Source organism: Haemaphysalis longicornis, unplaced genomic scaffold, assembly GCF_048455015.1.
Source record: "Haemaphysalis longicornis isolate Haplotype H1 unplaced genomic scaffold, Haemaphysalis longicornis Haplotype H1 scaffold_1, whole genome shotgun sequence".
Classification (NCBI taxonomy): Eukaryota; Metazoa; Arthropoda; class Arachnida; order Ixodida; family Ixodidae; genus Haemaphysalis; species Haemaphysalis longicornis.
Genome location: NW_027526203.1, coordinates 419,623,026 through 419,647,522, shown reverse-complemented (window position 1 = coordinate 419,647,522; position 24,497 = coordinate 419,623,026). Strand labels below are relative to the sequence as shown.

At 45.1% G+C, this 24,497-nt stretch overlaps 1 protein-coding gene across 5 annotated transcripts in view; it reads left to right on the top strand.

Moving 5' to 3' along the window:
• The window catches only part of LOC144155625 (RUN and FYVE domain-containing protein 2-like), a 75,921-nt gene that overhangs the window by 49,010 nt on the left and 2,414 nt on the right, over positions 1-24,497 (top strand). For 3 of the 5 annotated variants that reach the window (XM_077687187.1, XM_077687186.1, XM_077687188.1), the window contains 5 exons: positions 3,543-3,683; positions 20,135-20,221; positions 20,871-21,000; positions 23,215-23,309; positions 24,287-24,413. In XM_077687187.1, the coding sequence (XP_077543313.1) occupies positions 3,543-3,683; positions 20,135-20,221; positions 20,871-21,000; positions 23,215-23,309; positions 24,287-24,413 (580 nt within the window). The remainder of the gene's footprint in view (positions 1-3,542; positions 3,684-20,134; positions 20,222-20,870; positions 21,001-23,214; positions 23,310-24,286; positions 24,414-24,497) is intronic. The other 2 variants (XM_077687189.1, XM_077687190.1) reach the window with 1 other exon arrangement.

Here is a 24,497-nt window from a genome sequence, read left to right as displayed (position 1 = left end):
GAAGCTTGGGGTGCCCATTTGTAAACTGCAGGAAATACGTCACGTAGAAATGTTGCTAACACTGATGTCATTCAGATGCTGTGGCGTCCCATCTAGTAGTGCAGGGATAGCCTTGGGGTGCTTTCTTCAACTGCACCCCTCTTCGAGAAAACGTTTGACCTCCACCTGAAATGCAACCGTACGACTACAAAGGGAAGCTAGACGTCTTTCTGAGAAACTTCGCAGTTAAAGGAAAACTCGTCCTGGTCCAGGATGGATTTTTCTTCAACTGCAAGTATTCTGAGAAAGCTGTTCAGCTTTCCTTTGTAGCTGTACGGCCGCATTTCAGGAGGATGCCAAATTTTCCCCCGAAAAAACTTACTCCACCTTGGGAATTTCCCCTAAACTGGTCGATTGAACCCCCCTCACATGGGGAAAAGGGACCTGATTTGGGAAATGTCGGTGAAGCCGGGTAGAGAGAGAGGTCGCAGTGTGGCGCCAGTGCTCGGCGCTGTATTACAGTTGCGGAGAGGTAGAGAGGGGCCGGCATAGCACCAGTGGAAATGCAATGGAGGAGGGAGAGGGTGTGGCATCAAACGCAACACAGCGGCTCCGGCCACCAGTCTCGTAGACGCCACCGGCCAGCCAAGACACAGCAGTTTGATGCACTCCTTTGGGCTGGGCCCTTGTTTCATGAATGTGGGCAACTCGGTGAAACAGGACCAGCTTCGCTGGGTAATTTGCCACTACATGACTGGTTTGGCCCACCAATTTTTGTTTTCACTAGCACGTTCTAAGCTCCACACTGTGAAGTAATTTCAGTTGGAAAATTCCTTCTTTTTTTTGTAAGAGTGAAGGGATATAGCTTGACTGGCAACAATTTGGGGCGCGGTGGAGCTGAAATTTGTCTCAGAGTAGCGGGGTCCACTGCAGTTAAACCTACAATCAACATTGGGGGTGAAACAGGGCATACCTGCGAACATTCCCTATTTTAAAATTTTTATTTGTGCGGCTACCATTCACACTTGACAGTTATTTTGAGAGTGGAACAGCAAAACTGTGTTTCTGGGGAAAAAATCTAATAACCTTGAGAATCTTGGTGCCTACGGGAAGCAAGCAGTGTGATAGGCTGTTGAGTCCAAATCTCTTCGGGGTGTAATTTACAGTACTCCCTCGTTATATCGAAGTCCTCGGGACAGGACACTGAGTTCGTTAAGAACAGTAATTCATTGAAAACAGTGATGATTTCTTCTCCCTGCACTGCAGTTGGGACCAGGGAAAACCTCGAATAAAGCCAGAATTCAAATCAGGCACTTTCATTGCAATATGGGTTTTTGGGTAAAGGGCGCTTTTGCTCAATCATGGCATATTTAATACTAAACGTAGGGCAAAATTTTCTACGAGAATTTGTTACCGCATTGGTGGTACAAGACACCAGAGGACTTTTGTATTTTCTTGAAAAAGTGTTGGTGGGCTCTTAGTAAGAATGGGCCTGACAGTTTTTACTGATGTTTTATAGCATTTTAACACTGACTAAGGAAAGTATTAAAATGAGACTGTAATGACTGAGTTAACTGTAATTTGAAACTTGCCTTTTTAATGTGTGCAGGCGCAATTGTTGCTCCGCAAAATGAGAAGTGTGCTTCGAGTTTTCAAGCTCTCAAAATTCGAGGCATTCAAAGGCATGCACGACCGATGCTCTTGCGTCGCGGCGCAAATGATCGCAGCGCAAATGATCATGTGACTTCTACGCGATTATGTTATCACTTTGCCTTGGGCATTGAGTGCTAAGTACGGCAGGCGTGGGCGTGGCGTTTGTATTTTCATTCCCACATTTGAACAATTAATATCTTAATTCTGTATTTTCAGAACTAGATTAATTCATTTGCAATGCAACCAACATCATTTGACCAATTTCAAAACAAGCGTAAGTTGTTGCATGAAGATTAATGTACAAACGTCAATACATAAAAAGTAGGTTTTCGACTTAAGTGAAACTGGAACCAAAACTTTTTATAAAAAGCGTAGAAATTACTGAGTGGGAATTGTCAATAGTGCATAAGCAGTCTTTCTAGAGGCTCATCTCTGCACAGATTCTATGCCAGAATATGGATATACAACACATATAGCCAGCCAATTTAGTTTTAGTCATTGTCTAGTATTTCCGCCGATGCGATATCAAAAGCTATTTACGCTGTGTGTTCTTGTTTTTCTTGATATGAAAAGCAATCTTATTTGACAGAGATAAGTGAGTTTTGATACGATATATGCAAAAAACACTGCCGAATTCTATATTTCTCCAACCTCAAAAGACATTTTTGGTATGTTTGCCCCACCCCTCATTTGAATCTGCCACAACAACACATATGCTCCATGATGACACTGCTTTGGAAAGAGCAAGACTACTTTTCTTCAGTTCAATGAACATCAACGCAGATTTTGCAACGAATAATTTTATACACTTAGAGAGGTCGGTAAACCAAGGAGAGCCCCATAAAGTGTTTGGGCATGTTCATTCGTCCATCTTTTTCACTCCTTACCAGATTACTAGCAGGCTTACTAATGCTTGCATTTGTTTGCGACAGTTTCCAACCTTCACTGCCTTATTTTGTATTCTGCCTTAGTCATGTCATAACCATGTGAGTTTAAAAACTTGATTTGCTATAGTAATGATTAGTAGGATAGAAATTCAGTTTACAAAAGCTGCTTCTGAGGTCTCCAGACAACGTTGTCTTTGTTGTTCCGCAGTGACATTGGACAGACCTTGTTGCACATGAACAAGGTTTGGACATAAGCAATGCTCGTATTGGACATGTACCTTCCTTGCGCGCAGCCATAACGAAAGCCAGTTTGTAAGGAAGTGAATGTTATGCTGCCGAAAACAAATACCCATATAGGCCTTTTATAAGCTTCCGAACTATCCTGCACCTTTCATTAAGACTTTGATGGTGGTATACAAAAATAAAAATCGGTGTGCTCAAATGTTGCACAAATTTAACTTAAACCAGTAGTGAAACAAAAGCCATCCATTTTATTTTCTGCCGTGTGATGCGATTTTTAGCGCCCACTGCTTAGTACTCTGCCTGTTAAGACTTCTTGATAGCTTCGCAAAAAACGGTTTCAAAACCAACGATTTGAGCCAATGCAGTGTGAAGGGACACAACAGTGTAAAAGCCAGTTGGCCTAAGAAGGCGACAAATGAGCTGACGTCGGGCCCGGCTCATGCTGGGTGCTTTGTAACATACCAGTCACGAAAAACCGGACTGGAAATGGCAAAGAGAAGTGCCGGCTTTATATAATTATTTCTCAGCAAACAAGGAATCGCTGGCCATTGAACAATAGTTGAGAGAGCTAGGATACGCGGGATCTTTTCAGTTAAAACAAAGAAAGTTGTTTACCTTTAGTCCCTTACGCAGCTTTGACTTCGCAGACGGGCTGGCAAAGAGGAGTTACCCTGGATTGTTGATAGTTATTAGCTTCTAGTGGGACACAGCCTGGTGTATTTATAGTCTTCGGGTGTTCGTAATATAATTTATTTAAGGCAGAATTGCTTTTCGATGCAGTCAAGCATCGAAACGGCCCAGTTCGAGCACAGAAACTGCAGCCTCACTCAATCGGAGTGTGGCAGACGGCAGCGGCGAGAGCCCACAAGCTGACGTGAGGAGCCAGGGTACACCACTCGAGGATCTCACCGCCAATACACAGTAACAATAATGAACATAATTTATGTTTTGTATGTTGTGTGATCCACATAATCTTAATTAGGGCAATTTGGTTCAGGGTGTTTTCAAATTGTGTTGTTGTATTGCTTTGAATAACTGCTTGTAGAGTGTTCCATTTTTTTATTGTTCTGGGGAAAAAAGAATTGGCATATGCGTTATTGTGTAGTCAGGCAATTCTGAAATTATATTCATGTGTGCCTCAATGTTGCGCCCTGCCGTGGTAGCGCTAAATATAGTGTCCATGTCAGTATATTTTTTTGAAAAGCAAGGAGAGAAACTTTAATCTGGCTAGACGCCATCAGTCCGCTGAAAAAGCTCATTTAAGTAAATAAGTAAATGGAACATTTGTGCTGTGGAATCAGTTTGTCGCAAGTAATGTGACAAAATAAATTTAACTGCTCTTCTTTGGACTCTTTCAATCCTCCTAATCTGTTAAGTTTTGTAATGGTCCTCTATGGCACTTGCATATTCCAAATTCGGTCATACAAAAGATAACTGAGCAGTTAATTTAACGTCTTTTGGAGCAAGCTTAATCTGCCATAGAAAAGTGTCATTTCCGTTTGCGAGATTTCTCGAGATTCCTCGAAGAGAGCTGTGACTAAATACTTTACGTAAAACTGCTATCTGCAGCAAGTGATGTAGAAGAAAGCGCGTAATTGAATAATTGAACTTAATAGCATGTTTTGATTTGTGTGTAATACAGGGAAACTCCATTCATTTTCATTTCTCAGATTTGGCTTCACTGCTAACGTATTTTAAGAGCGCCATTAAGAATTTCTTGATCAGCCTGATTGTTAATTTTTTGTTTATGTTATAACCATCTGCAAACACTCACACACTGATATTTTTGTGAATGCATTGCGAATTATCCTTTACATAAACAAGAAATATGACTGGTCTTACTCAGGCTCTTAAGTAACCTCCGAAATGACATCTAATAATGTTATTTGGAATTGTTAATTTCTGCGTACTGGGTTCTGCTTGTTAGGTATGCACGAGTTGTTCAGTTAATTCTGAACTGCATGAACTTGTCAATCAGTTCTAAATGAGGGACTCTTTCGAAAGCTTCAGACATGTCAAGACTAATGTAGTCAGTCTGCTTTTTGTCATTCAAAGCCCTCGCAAACAGACATCAGTTGTTTGCACAAGTTGCGTCAATCGAAAGATTTTGCCGAAAGCCATGTTGATTACCAAATCTTTTTACCTCCTAGGTCGGTGTCTATTAAGTTAGATATTGCATTCTTAAAAGTTTGAAACATACACAAGGAAAAGAATTGCTGTGGTAATTTCAATGTTATGCCAGCTTGCCAGATTTGTAGATAGGTGTAACGTCGGCCACTCGCCAGTTATTGGGGCGTATTTTCGCTAATGCCTGAGAGACGATTGTAAGATAATATCCTATTCATTCTGCATATCTGCATAGAACTGCGTTTGGTGTGTCAAGAACATTAGATTTTTTACATTCATGTATAATGAGAGGAAAAGAGTGCCGTCGTAGGTTAGGGTTACGTTTGGCAGGGGGGGAGAGACAGTTCATTGTGCAACGCATCACCACATGATCAGGCAGTAAAGAAACGAATTAAAAGAACTTCTTATAATGCCAAGCTATTGTCACATGATCGCGGAAAACTTCACCATCCATGGTAATGCTGTTTGGGTTACTACCAACATGTGATAAGTGATGCCAGAAACGGTGTGGTGAAAATACCATAAGCTTAATAAGGTCTTGGCGTAATGCTTTCCTTGGGCTGCCTTAAAGGAGCCATGAAAAGAAAACGCAAGTTTGGTTCATTCAAAAGATTGCCTCGTTAGAATCATACTGTCACCACTTTTAACGTAAACTTCGCTCAAATAAGCTACATAATTAGGAAAAAAGGGAATGGCCATGCGACCCACTAGCTCATTTCCCGCAACAGAACCTATGATGTCATACCAGACAGCTCTGCGATTGGCGGAGGGCGGCAAAAGCAAACGCAAATTAGGCAGAGCTTATAAGCTTGCCTAACGAGCTAGTTGCGCTTAAATTTAGGGCACATTTTTTTGAAAGTCCTAAGAATGGTGGGACAAACAGTGGAAGTTACAAAAGCACACATAAACCTAGAAGTACTGATGCGTATGCTGCTGTTGGTACTGCACGCACTATGTTCGGTTTAGCTGCACAGGACTGTGGGGCTTTGGGGTTGTTTCAGACGACACTGGCCGATTGACACAAGCGACGATGCCTTACGTGACCGTATTTGTTGAGCGAGCACCATGTTTCACGAAACAATTGTTGCCATGAACAAAACAAGCCAGGTACAAATACGTTTACAAACAAACCAAAGGCAGAAAACAGCTTGCTGCAGTGTGGTGGTGCCATCTAGGTTCACTAACGGTAAACAAGGCCCTGTGATGTCAATTCAGACCACGAAAATGCGCGATTTAACGGGAAAATCAGAATTTTAAATTTAATGAATTTCTCAGTGAATAAAGCATCGTTTGCATTCAGACAAGTGCTGAGGGCACTATAAAACATGAAATCTTTCAAATAGCACAAACTTGTGTTTTGTCTTCATGGCTCCTTTAAAGGGGCCATGCAGACAAAATATAAGTTTGTTTTATGCAAAAGATTTGGTGTTTTATAGTGCCTCAGCACTTGTCCGAATGCAAACGATGCTTTATTCACTGAGAAATTCATTAAGTTAAAATTATGATTCTTCCGCCAAATCATGTATTTTCGTGACGTTTGTGATGACGTAACAAGGACAGGTCTTCAAGCGAACGTCAGTGTGCCGTTAGGCTCTGCAGTAGAGTGCGGAGCCTTGTTTACTGTCAACCCTCCTAGATGGCGCCACCATACTGTGCTGGACCGCTGTCCACCTTTGCTTTGTTTTTGACCGTATTTGCACCTAGCTTGTTTTTGTTATGGTAGAAAGTAATTTTGTGAAACATGGGGTATGCTCGACAAATAGGGTCACGTAGGATTATGTCGCTTATGCCAATTGGTCAGTGTCAACCCCAAAGCGCCTGACTGCTGCACAGCTATAACAAGCATAGTGCACGCAGTACCAACAGCAACACTGGTACTTATATGTTTACGTGCACTTGCGTAACTTCCATTGTTTACCCCACCATTCTTATGGGGATAAAATGAATATGCATTAGATTTAAGTGAAACGGAAATGAGGTAGTGAGTCGCATGGCCATTCCCTTTTTTTTTCTTTATATATAGCTTATTTGAGCGAAGTATACGTTAAAAGTGGTGTCAGTATGATTCTAACGAGGCAATCTTTCGAATGAACCAACTTTGTGTTTTGTCTGCTTGGCCCCTTTAAGACTAGTGTGTAACAGTCGTTATAAGACCGTAATTGTTCACGATTCCATTTTTATTATGTCTTTGGTAATGGTCCGTCTCTTTCGTGGAATTATTTCTCCGTTACCCATATATTTCTCTTACTCTTTTTCCCACAAGGGAAATGCGTATCAAAGCATTTAAACCACAAGTTTTTTGCGCGACTTTCTGTTTTGAGACTGTCCAGCATAAGGATAAATAATCAGTAATACTCGTGTCATCAGCTGTGTCATATTGGCGAACAAATTGGGGGTTGTACAGCCAACCTCACAGCTGTATCGGTAATGCATGTTTTCTTTTCCCTCCGTGCTGCAAACACAGGCCGCTGCGAAAAGGGTTCCGTTCCCCCAAAACCGGTTATACAGAAGAGAGAGTGAATTCGCTCCAGGAGTAACTTTTTACCGGACTTTCATTGGGGCCCGTTTTTGAAGCACAGCGAGAGGAAGAAGCAGTCTTAAAACGTTGGACATGTAATGTGAAGGTTGTGGGTTCGATTCCTACTACAGGCGCGTGTTTTTCTCCACTTCCTTCCTTTTAACATTTCGAACTTTGTGTTTTTTTTTTAATAGAAGCGACAAAACACTTCCCATAGGCCTTCCTAGGCGTTCTTGACTGCCTTCTTTCTGTGTGCGTTCAACAGTCTCCTCATTCCCAACTCTGATAAGCTGCATGGATAACTTGGGACTCGGTCCTCCAAGCGTGGTACTATAGCTAGCAAAAGATGGCTACCTGCTAGTCGACTGCTCCTGACAAGTTGTAGATACTCGAGTGACAGCCTGTGGTTTAAAAGAGAGGTTCGCTTCATCCAGAGTTGTCGGAGCAGCGCAGCCACCTCCAAGTGTGGGATGTGCTTACATTCTCATAAATACTTCAAAAAGTAGCGGAGAATACATCCACGCCAGTAATTGAACCGGTGAAACGTCGATCTCGTTATCTGAAAGTTGTCGGCGCTGGTCCCACCTTCGGTGCACGGTTTTAATGCGAAAGCATTAATTAATCTGGTACATCTGAAATCCGGTGTCATTGTGGCCGATAAATGGCACACAAAATGGCCAATTGGTGTAAAGAATAGGAACAGCTTAGGGAATACTCTGAATGACGCCGCCCAATTTCTATGGGCTTCAAGCTCCTGTAAACGAGAATGGTGGAAAGGAAATTAGGTAAGTTTGGGTCTGGATTGGAATCGAACCAGGGGTATCCTGGATGTGAGACGAGCACGCATTCCGAACGCTTTGGTGGCTTTGGCTGGGTGAAGGTGGACCTAATGATGCGTTGGGGCCTTCGACTTAGGAAATTTTATTTGACAGAAACGTGTGCTCGAGACATGTACTGAGGCCTACATGAGCGATTTGAGCATGCTAATTATGTTGTAGCAATTAGGAGAGTAAGAAAGTATGTTTCCGTTTCTACAAAATATCCTTTTTGCTTGGCGCGCGACAGTAGCGCTTTCATCGGCATCCACTGAAACCTTCGATCATAGGGCACTGCCCCAAGAGATGGTGCGAAAGCACGAACGCGGATATGTTCTGGCGTGACGTTAGGTCTAACTTGATCTACAGTGAGCTTTACATTGCTCAGTATTGAGGCTACGTAACGTTCAGCCTAGATATGGACACCGACAAGTGGGCAAGTTGGTCCTGTGTAGTTCCTCTCTTTGTGCTGCTTTTTCTGGGCTTTTTGCCACTATGTCTAGATATGGGCCTTACAAGGACCATTGGCAAAGGCTGTCAGTTACAAGCAGGGACCCAGTCAGGTACTTATGTGTACCTTTTGTCCCCGTACCCTTAGTCTTTCTTTGTTAAAATAAAGAGTTTTTGTGAAAGAAAAAAAAAATAAGCGCAAAGGGAAAAGGGTGATGATAATAATGAGAGGACATGTTCGGCATTTGGATACTACTGCTTTCGCATCCACTTGGTAGAAGGGACCTGTTTTTTTTTTTTTCACTTTCTTTTTTAAAATTTACTTTTTGTTTTCACAATAAAAGCGACGGACATCTTCTATTAGTTCTTGATTGACTGGTTGCTCTTCTTTGTGTGTTCACGCATGCACGCGCACACACACGCACACACAGATATAAAGAAAGAAAGAAAAAAAATCAAGAGCTCGTTGAATGAACGAGCCGCTCGTTCCTATTTGTAATACGTTACATACATATACCGGCCCTTGGTTCTGGCGATCTTGGTGCCACAAGTAGCATATGCAGGTCTCCCGCCACTCGGTTGCCCTCGACTGGTCGTAAATGATAGAGTCCCGGACTAGGCATGTAACACCGAGTTGTCACAGCGGCGCTGGCTGCCACACAAACGAGTGAGTTACACTAACATGCGAATAAATACACCAGAAATCAGAAAGCGGAGGGGAACTCGGCCATCGCGGTAGCTGAATTTGTAAGTGCGGAAGTGTAATCCGAAGGTTGGGGGTTCGGATCCACGCTTTTGGGGGTTCAGTCCACGCTTTTCTTCACTTGCTGCAGTTCCTCACTTTTTGCGATTTCAATTTCCATACGATGAAGGCAAACTCTATGGTCTCCATAGCGTTCTTTACCGCTGGCTTTTTTTTCTTCTATATATACGTCGAAAATTTCTCGGATCAGCTTGCTTCTGAAGCAGAATGTCCGTCCACAAAATAGCGTCGTGATGGCTTGAAACTCAGTTTTTCCGTTGAGTCCGTAAGCCTTGTCACGGTGATTTGGCAGTACTTTACAATCTTTTTTAGAGCGAAAGCTGCACTACATTACATCTTTCGAGTCAAGGTCATTCATGGCGTCGAAGTGACCTTCAGTCGCTGCTGTGCAAGGTGCGCCTTTTATTGTTATATCTTCGTTCGCTCGGAGCTTCGCTGCTCCCATACCACGCGACTAAGAAAAATGAAACGACTGCTTCACCTGCGCTTTATCACTCAGTGCCGGCTCGGCCGTCTATGCCTGCGCTTTAGCACAAGTGAAAGGATGAATCTACTCATCCAGTAAATATAGCTAGACGGCCGCCTGCGAAATCTCAAGCGAAAGCAAACTTTCATGAAACGCATTGTGCATGGTATTTGCGTTCTCTCGTGAGTATTAAACCTGAGCCATTTTTTTTCTCTCTTAGTGGGGACAACCAAGCTTGTCTCCGCTAAGCGGCAGGGTCATTTCATGCCAAACATCCGAGCCGTAAAGTCAACCATCACGCATTTCTTCAGTAAAAATTTTGGCTCATCCTTGCATGGCCCACAATGCTCCCTCAAAGTATTTTTGTCCAACATTTTTTTTTCTTTTTGTAGCCGCCCTTTTATCTCCTGGGTTTAAAGCAAAGTTAGGTCTGTCAAAAAATTCATTAAAAATTACTTCTTTTTCAATCGCCACCATTTTTTGTGGACGTCATGTTGAGGCCCTGGACTGCCCTATGCCGCATTTTAAAACATTGTTGCTTTTTCTTGCTTTCGTTACGCCATTTAGAAAATACACGATGTTGCGCATCTTCAAACATTTTAAATACAAGCACACTCTCTCGGCCAATGAAGTATTGTTTTGCTGAATTTCACCATTGCGGACAATTCTTTAAAAATATAGTGACACTGAAAAAAGTAGAAATGTGCGAGGAAACGTTTGTCAAATTTGGAAAAAATCTCCTTTTGCGGCCCATATTCACTCCTAAATTGCGTATTGTTGTGCTCGTAGTAAAAATAGAAAACACCAGGCACTCACTAGTAGAAATCATCGTAGTTTACTTCAGAACGTTTAACCGGAACAGTTGTTGTTTTAGCAGACCCGCCGCGGTGGCTCAGTGGCTAAGGCGTTGCGCTGCTGAGCACGAGGTCGCGGGTTCGATTCCCGGCCGCGGCGGCCGCTTTTCTGATGGAGGCGAAAAGCAAAAATGCCCGTGTGTACGAGATTTCGGCGCACGATAAAGATCCCCAGGTGGTCAAAATTAATCCGGAGCCCTCCACTACGGCGCGCCTCATCGCCTGCGTTGCGTCGGCGCGTTAAACCCCTCAATCAATCAATCAATCAATCAATGTTGTTTTAGCAGAGAAAAAAAAATTTGAATTTGTACACCGACACTATTTCACCACGTTGTTCCACAGAGCGCCTTCCCTGCACGGCATGCACCTGCTTTCATGAAAGGCGCTGGAGCCAGCGGCGCGGCAAGAATAACTTTCCCTGTAATGGTATTTTGTGGCGTCAATACGGGAGAAAGGGATACTAGTTCGCGTGTTGGTGGGCAAAGTACAATGTGGAGCTAGCGGCGCGGTGCGCCAATTCTACGACGAGTACGTGTAGACTCAACGGCTGGTTGGACGTCAGACGTGCATTTAAAGCATCAATGTATATTATGCGTGGTACCCCTTATGTATGCCAAACATTAGGAAGTGAGCAGCGGTCGAGTCATCGAGTTGAGCGGATTTATTTGCATGCGGTAGCGGGAAACGGATACACTGATGCTTTAAATGCTCGTCTGATTTCCAGCCAGCCGTTGAGTCTGCACGTACTCGCAGAATGGACGCACCACCGCTAGCTCCACGTTGTACTTTGCCCACCAACACGCTAACTGGCCCTTTTTCCCGTATTCACTTTACAAAATACCATTGCAGGGAAAGTTATTCTTGCAGCGCGAACGCGCTGGCTCGCGCGTCTTTCATGCAGGCGCGCATGCCGTGCAGAGAAGACGCTCTGTGGAACAACGTGGTGAAACAGTGTCGATGTACAAATTCAAAATTTTTTTTCTCAGCTAAAACAAAAACCGTTCTGATTAAACTTTCTGAGATAAGCTGCGATCGTTTGTACTAGCGAAGGCCTTGTATTTCGTATTTTTACTACGAGCAAAACAATTCGCAATTTTGGGGTGAATATTGGCCGGAAAGGAGATTTTTCTAAAATTTGACAAATGCTTTTTCGTACATTTCTCCTTTTTTCAGTGTCAATATATTTTTTACGAATTGTCCACAGGGGTGAAATTCAGAAAAAAAAATTGCTTCATTGGCTGATAGAGTGTGCTTCTATTTGCTTTTTGAAAAATGCGCAACATTGTGTATTTTCTGAATGGCGTAACCAGAGCAGAAAAAAAGCAAAAATATTTTTAGAATGCGGCATAAGGCAGTCCATGGAATCAACATGATGTCCACGAAAAATGGTGGTGATTGAAAAAGAAGTAATTTTTAATTAATTCTTTGACAGACGCAACTTTGCTTTAGACCCTGGAGATGAAAGGGCGGCTACAAAAAGAAAAAAAATTGTACAAAAATACTTTGAGGGTGCATTGTGGACCAAGCAAGGATAACCCACAATTTTTACTGAAGAAATCCGTGATGGTCGACTTTACGGCTGGGGCGCTTGGTATGCAATGACCCCAGCATACGACTGGACGGATGCCATCTGCCAAAATTAGTTCAAAATCAGAACATTCAGCATGCTAGCCAGTTCTCTCGTTTACAAACGGCTTGTGGGAATCAGGTTCCCTTTTAAATGTACCCTCAAAGTTGAAAATGTTTGTATTAAGTGACAAGTCGCAGCCTTTTTAGTTCGTTTTGTTAGGTTCCTCTGACCGACAAATGGCGGTCTTGTGGTTTATATATAAAGAAAGCTATAATTTCTCCCGTTTTCTTTTCATTCTTTTTCCCTGACGTGAAACGGGGCATCACAGAGATGACCAAGCACCGCCCACACGCGATCAAGCCGTGAGGTGCTGCCACTGGGCAGGAGGGCAGAGGAAGTTGCAGTTGCTTTTCTCTCTTCAGATGATTGGGGGATCGAGCCCAGGAGCCCAGGCTCCCCTGCCTCGTAGGCGGGAACCATTACTCGACCACGGCTGCTCGGGGATTAGTAATTATATTGGGGGTCTTCTATTCTTAAGGTCTACGAGGCAGGTGAGAAAGTTCCTCGTGGCGTTTAAGTATACTTAGATGATTTGGAGGCGAAAGCCTGGCGATACTTACCAATGACTTCCTAACTGATACAGTGCATTAGCGTCTCTTTCATCGCTTTCGTTTCTGTGTCTTTTGGTTCGAATTACTTCGACAGGCTCCTTTACTGCGACGTCGCGTTTGCGTTTCTTGCTTCGATGGCATACGTCAGATCTTCCCTAGCTGCGCGGCTGGTGAACGCCTGTTCCCCTCACGTGCCATCACGTTCAAGTCTCACGCGGCACGCGCTATTCTACAGCTTTTACGTTCCGACTTCAAAGTTTTATTAAGTGGGCGCATTGGCCCCTCAAAGCTCGCAATTCCTGGCCAATACTCCGAGTGGGTATGTTACACGAAGAAAGGAACAGCAGCAGCGACAATTTTTGTTCCACCGCTGCCAATGGGCGGGGGTAGTGCTGCAGTAACCCACTCGGTTCCTGTTCTTTGGGGATCCCGGTTCAAATTCCACGCGAACTCAAAATTTTTTTGTGTGTACTCTTTACAGTGGTGGCCGTTTTCTGCACAGGAGGACAACTACAACGGCGGTTTTCGGAAAATAGGGCACTTAAGGCTTTCGCCATAAAATTAATCGTGGTTTGTAGATCTCGTCGCAGCTGGAAATAATAACACCAGAAATACATGCATTTGCTGCTTCATTCTCGTGCCCACGCGCACGTGACCCATATTCGCGCGGGGATTAGCAAAACATGTCGACGGTAGTACGTTACTAGTATATCGGAGGGTCATCTGCCCCATGCAAACATACGTACGGGCACATAGCACATGTCCATTGGCTTTTAAGGCGATAGCCTTGCATGGCCCGTTCTGCGAAGATCCGGCGTCGGTGTTGGCGGGACAACGATGGTACCGAAAATATTATTGGCTGAAATGCCAGCATACGTATCCACGCACAATTCCCGTCAATTTGTCTGCGACGTCAACAAACCCGCCCACGATCCTTACGTACTCGTTCAGGGGGATTAGCCACCTCACGGTGACAGCTGACAGCTGACGGTGACAGAAGCTATGGCCGGTTCACCAACTATATTCTGTTCCAAGATTAGTACAAGCCCGGCATTTCCGGTACGATGCAAAACGTTAATTAATCGTGTTGATATGCCGCGCTGCACGTCTAAACCGACCTCAAAGATACGAAACCACTTTTAGTTTCGGAAATAATGCGCGGAATTTTACTGAGCGAACATTTTACGATAAAAAAAAAAACCATGTCTTGAATAAATATTGCCATTGCTGGGGCTTGAACCCGTTGCGTTCGTTCCAAGACCCATGATTCTACCCGTAGGCTGATGAGGCAGAGCAGGGGAGGTCTTTTAGCAGTTGCTTAAAAGAATAATAGTGTTCAAGCGAACCAGTAGATGGCGCTGGGGGCGCACGGAAAATTCGATTGAAGTTCGAGAAGCTCAGAGTAAAATATGTTTTGAGGGGAGGTTGAGAGCAATGTTTCAACGTAGGTGGACAGATAAAGTTTTGAGGTACCTATACCTGAAAAGCGTGGACACGCAGTATCTAAGGAAGACTAGAAGGTTAACGATGAAATACGGAAAGAACAGCGGAGAATCAAAGAGAATCAAGGTAACCAAAAAAGAGGCAAGACATATATAAACGAATAAATGGAGAAAAAAAATGGAAGCTAAGACGTCGTTAGAGATGTACAGGGCAGAGAAATTGGACATCAGAAAGGAAAATTTCTACGATAATTCCAAGGGCAGTGCTTTGATTTTTGAGGTTGGAGAAGGTTACTTGAGAACTAAGAGCTTTGTGGAGAAGTATACACAAAATGATGGGGTATGCCTGGTCTGCGGAAAAGAAACAGATACTATGCGGCACATAGTGTTGGAATGCGAGTGTAGCCATCCAAATCTACATGAAGGAAATATTCGGCTTCCAGAAGCCCTAGGATTTAAGGGTAGCACAGAGGGAGTTAACTTCAAGGCTGTCGAGGCGACAGAAAGAAGATTAGAATGCTGGTGAACTAAAAGCAGAGAGGGGAATATTGCGTAGGACAGCTACCATCTGTAACAGGAAAGAGTATTTTGAGCATGCCCTAAGGGCAGCGCTAGAATGAAGCGAAGAGTATGAAATATAGATATATTAGCTTATTTGGTAAGATTGCACGTCATTACCCCGCTACAAAGGGGATAAAAAATGCCGGGTTTGTGCCCACAAGGGAACGGAATCTCACGATTCAGCAACTACCGTTTGGCTGCGATGTCAACAATCCCGCACACAGTTCCCGCGTACCCATTCAGGGGCATTGGCCAGTGTCGATGGCAGCTACCGTCAGAAGCGCATGGCCGATTCATTTGGACGTACTCATAAACGACGACATAACCGTGGATCCTTTAAAAGGGGAGGAAACTGACTACAAAAGCTTGCTGACCTTTTTTTCCAAATGCATAAGGACCTTGAAGACGCCCATAGCCTGGAAAAACGCCAACATAATTCTGATTCGCAAGAAGGGAGGTACCAAAGGTCTTCAGAATTAGAGACCCATCAGCGTACTTTCAGTTGTGCATACAAGCTGTTTACCCAGGTAATAGTTGACCGCAAAAGGGACAGCCTAGATTTCCAACAGCCTCGGGAACAGGCTGGGCTTAGAAAAGGATACTCTACAATGGATCCCATCCATGTTATCAATGAAGAAATACAAAATCCGCGGAGTATAATACGCCCCGTTACATGACATTTATGAACTACGAAAAAGCGTTTGATTCAGTAAGCACCCCAGCAGTGCTGGCAGCATTGAAGTCCCAGGTAATAGAGGAGACCTAAATAAGACTCCTAGACATATATAAGGTATGTACGGGCAGGATAATCCTTCACAAGAATAGCGAAAGTTCCTGATCCGAAAGGGAGTGTGTCGGGGAGATACCATCTCTTCGGAACTGTTGACAGCGTGTCTGAAATGGGTATTTAGGAAGCTTGACTGGGGCTGCGCAGGATTGCGGACAAACGGGGAATACTTGAGCCATTGGAGGTTTGCAGACAACATTGTCTTGCTCAGTGAGTCGGCAGAGCACCTGCAAAAAATGTTAGAAAAGCTACAGTAAGAAAGCTTTGCCGTGGGGCTGCAAATAAATATGAATAAATCTAAAGTAAGGATGAATAAGCATGCCGAAAGCGCCCTCTTCAGTCTAGGTAACGCATCGCTAGAACAAGTAGAAGAACATAGCTACGTTGGACAACTTGTCAGTGCTGATCCCAACCACGAGAAAGAAATCCGGCGCAGAATAGGTATGGGCTAGGGTGCACTCGGCAAACACTCCCTAATAGTGAAAATTAAGCTAACTTTATCACTGAAAACAAGAATTTATAACCAATGCGTCCTGGCGATGACATATAGAGCGGAAACTCAATTGGCGCCTTACTAAACAACTTGGATGCAAACTTAGGCTGGCTCAGCGGGCAATGGAAAGAAGGAGGATAGGGGTAACGTTAAGGGAGAGGAAACGAGCTTCCTGGATCAGAGGACAAACTAGAGGAGAGGATATCATAGTTCAAATAAAGAAAAATAAATTGGCTTGGGCTGGACACGTAGTCAGGCGGAATGACAACCGGTGGACTACCAGGGTGACAGAGTGCACACTGAGAGAAGGGTCCAGAAAAAGAGGAAGGCCGATTACTCGATGGAGGGATAAAATAAGAAAATTTGGAGGCAAGGAATGAACTCGGGCAGCGGGTGGAGATCAGTGGGAGGGGCATTTGTCCTGCAGTGGACCTAAATAGGATAATGACGATTATTATTATTATTATTATTCTACGCTCTTACCGTTGTTTTTATTGTATTACTGTCAAACTTTGTTGCTCTGCTTGTTGTGTGGTCTTTACAATAAGCAGAGCAACAAAGGTATCTTCTTTTTTTATCTTTTTACCTGTACCCAGGCTTCGCCTGTGCTTTATTTCTGTCATTTTCACTACTTCAATTTGTGTGTGTCTTGTCGCTTGTTTGTTTCTTGCAATATGTTTCTTGTATTTTGTTTTTATGTAACTATCCGTGCGCCAGCACTCAGGCCTCTGGCTGTTCCTGGGCACGTAAATAAACATGATTGATTGATTGATTGATTGATTGATTGATTGATTGATTGATTGATTGATTGATTGATTGATTGATTGATTGATTGATTGATTGATTGATTGATTGATTGATTGATTGATTATGACAGCGTGAACTGAATATATACAAGGGAGCTGCCTATAACGCACGTTGGAAGTTTTAGGTATTGATTTGTTTTGTTTTTGTTTTCTGATTGAAAAGCTATTTAGGACGTACCGCATCGAAAATACTGTGCTTGGAGAGTCAATCTGCATATCTGCACGTCAGCAGCTGTGGCAGCGCCTTGGGTTGATGGTCGGAACGTTCTCTTGTCCGCCTGATTTAACGTGTGTGTGAGCTTTCTGCCCGATCCTGCTCAGTATACGCAGCTTAGAATGTGGCTCCGTTAGGGTGACGAATGTTTAGCCAGTTTCTGGTGCGGCTAAGAATCCCCGCGTGGCTCTTCGCTTATGTGGTAACGAGGATCAGCGCGTCCTAGCACGCGCACGAGAGTTTGGCCGTGTATGTAATGCGTGTGTATAAGGAAACAGTTAGGTCCGGTATCCTCGATATGACCATATTGCCGAATAATGCCACAGAGCAAGCTTTCGAGGAGCAAAACAGCCAGTGGTTATATAGTGGTCGGCTGGGTTCCCATTTTTGCTGTAGTTTTTTTTTTTTTTAATTCGAAACATCTATCCGCGAATGCCCCGTGTTTCTGCTGTGGTTGATGCGTCGTCAGGTGTGCGTATAAGCAGGATGATGCTGTCCCTAGTCGGGCCAATAACTGCGGAGAGCGACGTCACGGAGGCCCCCTGAAAGCCCTAAAGACATGCTTAGCATTGCGACCGCGATGGGCCCACTCATGCGGCTTCCGCTTTTATGTTATGCATATATTTACGGGCAGGTGAGCACTATACTATTGCCAAAACAATCGTGCTGTAATTCCATTCAAGTCGCTTAGAAAGCGATAGGGAAAGGTTCCAGAGCCAACCTCGTGCGCATCCGGATGTCTTTGTCGCATTAGCACGCTCGCCGGCATTGTACGAAACGCCCCGAAGTTTATTTTGCCGCGCTCGTAACTTGCAGCCCTTTGCCACCTTCCGTGTGAACTATTGAGTTTAAGAACGATTAGTGGTATACAGTGGTGAGCAACACTTGCAGCTTTCTGCGAAGTGCAGTACGTGAAACAGTGCGCGGGCCGCGAGTTTGGCTAACCAGGTTCAACGTGACGCTTCTCGAGTGGTGTAACACTGTAGTGAGAAAAGCTTTTACTTCCTCTCTCTCTCTCTCTCTCTCTCTCTCTCTCTCTCTCTCTCTCTCTCTCTCTCTCTCTCTCTCTCTCTCTCTCTCTCTCTCTCTCTCTCTCTCTCTCTCTCTCTCTCTCTCTCTCTCTCTCTCTCTCTCCTCTTCTTTTCTTTTTCTTTTTCTCTTTTTTTTTTTTTTTTTTTTTTTTTTTTTTCTGGCTGTAGTTTGGCGAAACGACCGTGGCCCAAATCCGAGCCGTACGAATCCGAATTGCGAAAGAAAAAGAAGAGAAACGCATCAGTTCAGCCTGCGTTAACTTCTCATATTTTCCATGACGTTTCAGGGTAAATGATTGTGGCGCTAGTTTAGCCCTCAAGTATGACTGCAGGAAGCTGTGTGCGTTTGGTGACTGAGCGCCGCAAGCCGATTTTGCGTGTGTGACCGGCTTACGGATGCACGGGCCCAAGCCGTGCTCCGTCTGGATTTTCTGACGAAACGCGGTCAAGGCGCCGCGCGCGTGCTCGAGCCGCCGCTGCTCCACATCTTCCCCTCGTGCTACGTCGGTGTCGCTCCCTTCGAGACATGGTCGTTCGCGAATGTTTTGGCGGGACGTCGCAGTAGCGTGAACTTGTCATTTCTACCACAGGTTTTTGGAAATTACCGCGCAGGTGGCGACGTTCTGTATCCTAGTCTCCAATAATTTCGGAAATGGCGGAGGCTTAAGGCTTACCCAGCATTTTACCGCCCAGTGCATTGTAAGAGAAGCGAGTTTCAAACGGAGAGACGCCTCTCCATTAGGCACTAGGGGAAGAGTTGTGAGTTGTTACAGTGACTATACCTTGTAAAAGTTGTTACACTGACTTTAAGTCGGAGCCGTCGGCTAGGCGCCCTGTGGTGCACATATTCTGTTACTGCTCCTCTTTCTCCGGCAGGCTTCTCAACTTGCGATTGGTACTCGGCCTCCTGCTGCTTGTCTCCAGCTGTTTCGTACGGCGCGTGTGCTCAGTAATTGGGCGATTCGGGATTGTTCGTATAAGTGATTGCAGCCGTGCCGCTGGAAGACGATTTACGCAGTGCACTGTCCGCGGCGTTGTGGCATGAGTGTTGAGTGCCAGGGCTTCCCACTGCCCCCAGTTCCAGCCTCCGGCAGAAGAGCAGTCGTCCTCTCGCGCAAGCCTTATCTCGCGTGCTTTGGTTAGGTGGCTCTCGGCGCCGCTGGCAGCGGGAAAGCTTGTAGTAAAGCTTGTGACCTGTAACCATGTGCCACCGCACCATATCCTCCTCGATAAGGGCTGTGCCACTTGCCACTTCAGACAGCCCTGAACAGCACTCGTCGAGGGCACGTGGTGGACACCGGCCATTACTTGCTAGGTGCAACTACATGCAGCCAACTGCCAACTAAAGTAAAACTTCTGCCAAGCTTCTGCACCAATTTGGTCTGGAAAACGCCAATCACACAGTAGGGACGTGACGGAAACGTATATGGAACCATAAAGGATGAAAAATGTCGCTGGATTTTTATCCTGAAGTTGTTCACTTTTCTCTAGCGCCAAACCTTCTTCGCAGTGCGGGCAAGCACGCTGAATTCTCATGGGAATTCTTACATGGCCATGTGTTGCTGCGTAGCGTGGTGCAGATCGTTTTGTTCATTGTCGATTCACATGGGTCATAACAGGAGGACAGGTGCTTCGACACCGAAAGTAGTGGTGACCTTGCCAAGCGTCACGTGCACTGAACTCTGCAGCCTTGCTGCGAATGGTGCAGTGCGCCGCTGAAGCGCAATGGACTTTGCATGGGGTCATGTCGCTTTGTTCGTGCTCGACTCCGCTGATGCAGCAGAAACAGTTTTAATCATTTTCAGTGTTTTATTCTTGTTGCTGTATGCAGTGTTTAACCGCTCGACTGATCGATTGTTTTCAGAACACAAGTGATTGAGAAGCAAAGGCAAGCTTTCGAAGAGACTACCAGGAGCTTAGGACAGCAGCTTATTGACAAAGATCAAAAGCGGTAACTCGCCTGTTTTGTTTGGAGTCGAATCCGTTGCTTATTTTCTTTAATATTTTTCGGAGATTGAAGATGGTAATTGGGGCTTCCTCAATTAATATACACTGCGAAAAGCCCTCTTCAGCGTCCGCTTTCGTGTTTGCGTGGTGTGATCCTTGCTTGAAGACTTGACGTACCTGCGTTCGAATCCAATGTTGTCCTGTGTGTTTTTTTTTCATTTGTTTTTTTTTTTAGTTTTCTTTCATTCAGTAGACGGACTACATCAAATATTTTCTTTGTATTGGGATAGCTTATCGAAACGCCACTCGCGCGATTAGGAACGCTGCGTGGGTTTTACATGTAAAGTAAAGCAGCGGTGAACACGCTTCATGTCCGCGTTTAGTTGCAAACGCCTTTAAACGCCGGCCACGTAGCTTTCGCTGTTCTGTCCTAGCTAACCTGGATACTATTGCCGACCTCGCTGTGTGCGCAGTGCCAGCCCGAAAAGTATTTAACGCTTACGCCTACTCTTGCAGACCAAGTAAATGTCGTTCTGTGCGTTCGTCTTAGATGCACGCCTATGTACGCAGTAGCGTCCACTTTTGAGTGACCTGAAGAGGGCGTCGTATCTCGTATCTCTCCCTCTCCATTTTCGCCGCGTCTGTGCTTGCAGGTCACTGTTGGAGTCTGACTTGAAGATCGAGCGCGAGTGGAGAGTGTCGCTCCAGGCCACGGTGGCCGAGCAGCAGGAAGAAGCCACGAAACTGCAGCGAGGCATCGACGCCTACCAACAGATGGCCCAGGTATCACTCGCTCCCCGGTCCGCTCTCGTTGCGCGACCAGCACCACCCTTGGCACATACGTATACAATCTACCCTAAACGATCAAACTGCATTCAGCATGCCGCCTGAATAGCATTCACTCAGTGGAGGGTCTGCGTGCGGCAGTATTCAGGGTGTTTTACATAACTTGTACCAAGGATTTAAATGATATAAATGTGGAATTTTCTCGCAGCAAAGACAACAACTATCATTCAGAGTGGCATGGACCACAGATATTGCATGGACCAGCTATGAACAGAAATTTGGTTCAGATAAAATAATTGCTGTTTTAGCGAATTATTCCAGGTGAAAGTATTCAATTCCAAAGCTGTCGAAAATGAAACCAAACACCTAATGCAGTAGTTACTGTGGATATTTAATGTGTATAGAATCTTTTGTTTATTACCTCACAAGAAAACGCGGCGAATTCCAATGGCCGGTTAAGGACGCAGGTTCGATTCTCGGCCGCGGCAGCCGCTTTTCTGGTGGAGGCGAAAAGCAAAAACGCCCGTGTGTTCGAGATTTCGGTGCACGTTAAAGATCCCGAGGTAGTCAAAATTAATCCGGAAGCCTCCACTACGGCGCGCCTCATCGCGTGCGTTGCGTTGGCGCGTTAAACCCTACAGTCAATCAATCACCAATGGCCGGCTAGTGGAGCACATCATTCAAGCGTTACGCGGCTCATCACGCTCTCACATTGAGTATCACCCTGCTGTGTCAAGCTACGTGCACACTAGCGTCGAACTTGCCGTGCCGCCCAGCCGACGGCCACCAGCGGCGTCGACAGGGCGGCACGGCAAGTTCGACGCTAGTGTGCACGTACCTTCACACGCGTGCAGCCGCAGTGCCGCCCCGCTTCTGGGTGATTCCACGAAGGACGAACATGCGTGTACACGCGCATTGTTTTTTTTTTCCGTAGTTTATGAGTTATGCGCAAGCCAGGGAACAACTTAAAACTGCAATCCGTTTTCCTCTAGCGCGCGCACATTGCGAGGACAAAAATTTTCAAAGTTGGCGCAGGTGACGCGCGATTTGCGGCGGCTACAGTTTTTTTTTTTTTTCAACTTTGGGGCTTTCTGCACTGCAAGGTTCGATCGTTCAAACTAAAATTTGTTTGAGAACAAAAACTACACAAAAATGACAAACAGGTCAAGCCAAATTTTGCCTTCTGCAGGAAACAAAAAAAAAAAAGAAAAAAGGTCATATCGGGCCAGACGCTAGAGTGTCGCTTATTTTGACGCCCCCCATCTCCGTGTCTGCAACTGTGACCAACTTGTAAGTGATAGGTAATGTCGACCAGATATTCGTAAACATATCTGTAAAATATCGCTTGTCTAGAAAAATATAAGTATACGCAAAAAAAGATTCACTGCTGTGCTTTTTTTTTTAATGCGTAAAAATTAAAATAAAAAAAAACCCGCTCTCGATTCTTCACAATTAAGGGAACAGGACTCCTCAAGAGGGCCAACTGTACTGCTGAAAAACATGTTGCATCATTTGGTTTGTACCGAAGTTATAGGCGGCTGAAATCACGCGTTCGAGATGCGTCTCCGTACCGTGTGCTCCGCTACTGCCGCTGCTTTTCTGGCTTCGCGCTTTGATAAAAAGCGTCTGTTTGCATTCTGCGACCACACCAGGAACTTTTCAAGCTTTGTCGTCCTTCTGAACGAGAAATCCGCGTTTTTTTTTTTTCTTCTTATTTGCGACGTTTCACTGAAAAAGCGTTAGCACAGCTACGCCTATAGCTGTGGCAAAGACTCGCCAAAAAGCGCGCCTTTTCGGGCGTAACTTTTGTTTTAGCAAAAAGCAAATAGAAAGGTAACAAAACAAAGGGCTTTCCTGGTGTGACGACTGCCGTAACTGACCCCATGCCGGCCACTTGTTAAAAAGGGGCCACTTGTTTAAAAATGGAGCACTTGTTTAAATACTGAAAAATTAAAAACGGCAGTGGATTTCGATGTCCGAAAAACACCTTCATTTACCAGGAGACGCCTGTATACCGTGCAAAATCCCGCTGTGCAATTTAGTTATAACAGAGTTCCGGTCACAGCGTGAGTAAACTGACAAAAAAAGTTGTAGGCATGAGCGTTTTGGCACGATTGAAGTGAAATAACGCGGGTTGGTGTGACTTGTAGGCGTTCGCTTCTGCCGAAACCATCGGGTTACACTTGCGCGTGGCGGCCGTTTCTTTTGCAGGACCACGAAAGATTGAAAGTCGAGTTCTGCGAGCTGGAAAGGAAATGCGCTGAGCACGAGCTTACCTTGGAAGAACTGGGCTGCCAGCTGAGCGAGTAAGTGCGCCTCTCGATGCGTGCACGCATGCGCCTTCTTATTCTTAAAATGAGCCTCGGCAGTGTGTGTATAGTCCTTGCTTTCTTACCGATTGAATGTGTAGGCGGCCGTTGTGTAAATGATGCGGCAGGGCCTGCATTTATTTACACTAGCTCTGAGACGGTAGCATGCGCCTGTTAACAAGCGAGAGCCCGAAGGTGGCGGCTGAGCAGTGCGGTAGCCGGAATGAGGTCGCTGCAAATGCCTCCCATATCGTATAATTTTACATCGAAGCTGTTAGCCTCTCGCTGGTCGGAAAATTTTGTGTCGTAAACAAAAACCCGGGCAGGATCCTGCAGTTCTCGCCCAAGACGCCGAGTACATGCGTTAGGCTAAGCAGGACCCAGCCATTGTCGCCAGGGAAGCCCAGCGCAATCTTTCTTTGCAATCAGGCATGCAGCATAGAGTTCAGTATTCGTTAAAAAAACGCAAAACAAGCATCGAAACCGCACGATAGATGATAAGGCGCCTGGGAGCAATGGGACCCCCCTATGTGCTCCTGGTAAAGACTAAGTTTGCAGCTGCTCGCGAAAAGGGTCGTTGACGTCATTCGAGGGCGAGCGCATGCGACTCTGAATACCCTCCCACTTCAGCATGTGTAGTGGTTTACAAAAGCTTCGCTGGACATCCACTTTCGCAGGGCGGGGTGGCGGCCATTTTTTCTGTATTGGGTTACAATACAACAATTATATTTTGCTGGCATTTTCGTAGTATTGGGTTATCAGCGTTTATTGGCGTATGGCATCCGACCCAGGCGCCAAACATTCAATACGCATGACGGGCATTTCCTCGCCCGCCTGGCTTACTACGTTTGTTCGTTTATTTTTTGAGGTGGTTCAGCTGATGGCGCTCCGATTTTTGCTCATGAACTCCTTGTTGTGCATGTGCCCATGCATGGGCTTCGCCCCATTACGGTAATGCGTCCTCGGGAACGCAGGTCCAAGCTGCAAGTGGCTGATTTGAAGGAAAACAACTTGACCCTGAAGGAAGCTGTCTGGACCAGTGATAAAGATGCCTCCAGCTGTCGCCGGTGCAACAAGCCATTCTCAGTTGCCAGGCGAAAAGTAAGCACTTTCTCCATGCGCCTATATATGGTTAGGGCTTGAACTTTTCGTTTATTTGCAAATGCGGCGCAGTTTTCCCGGTTA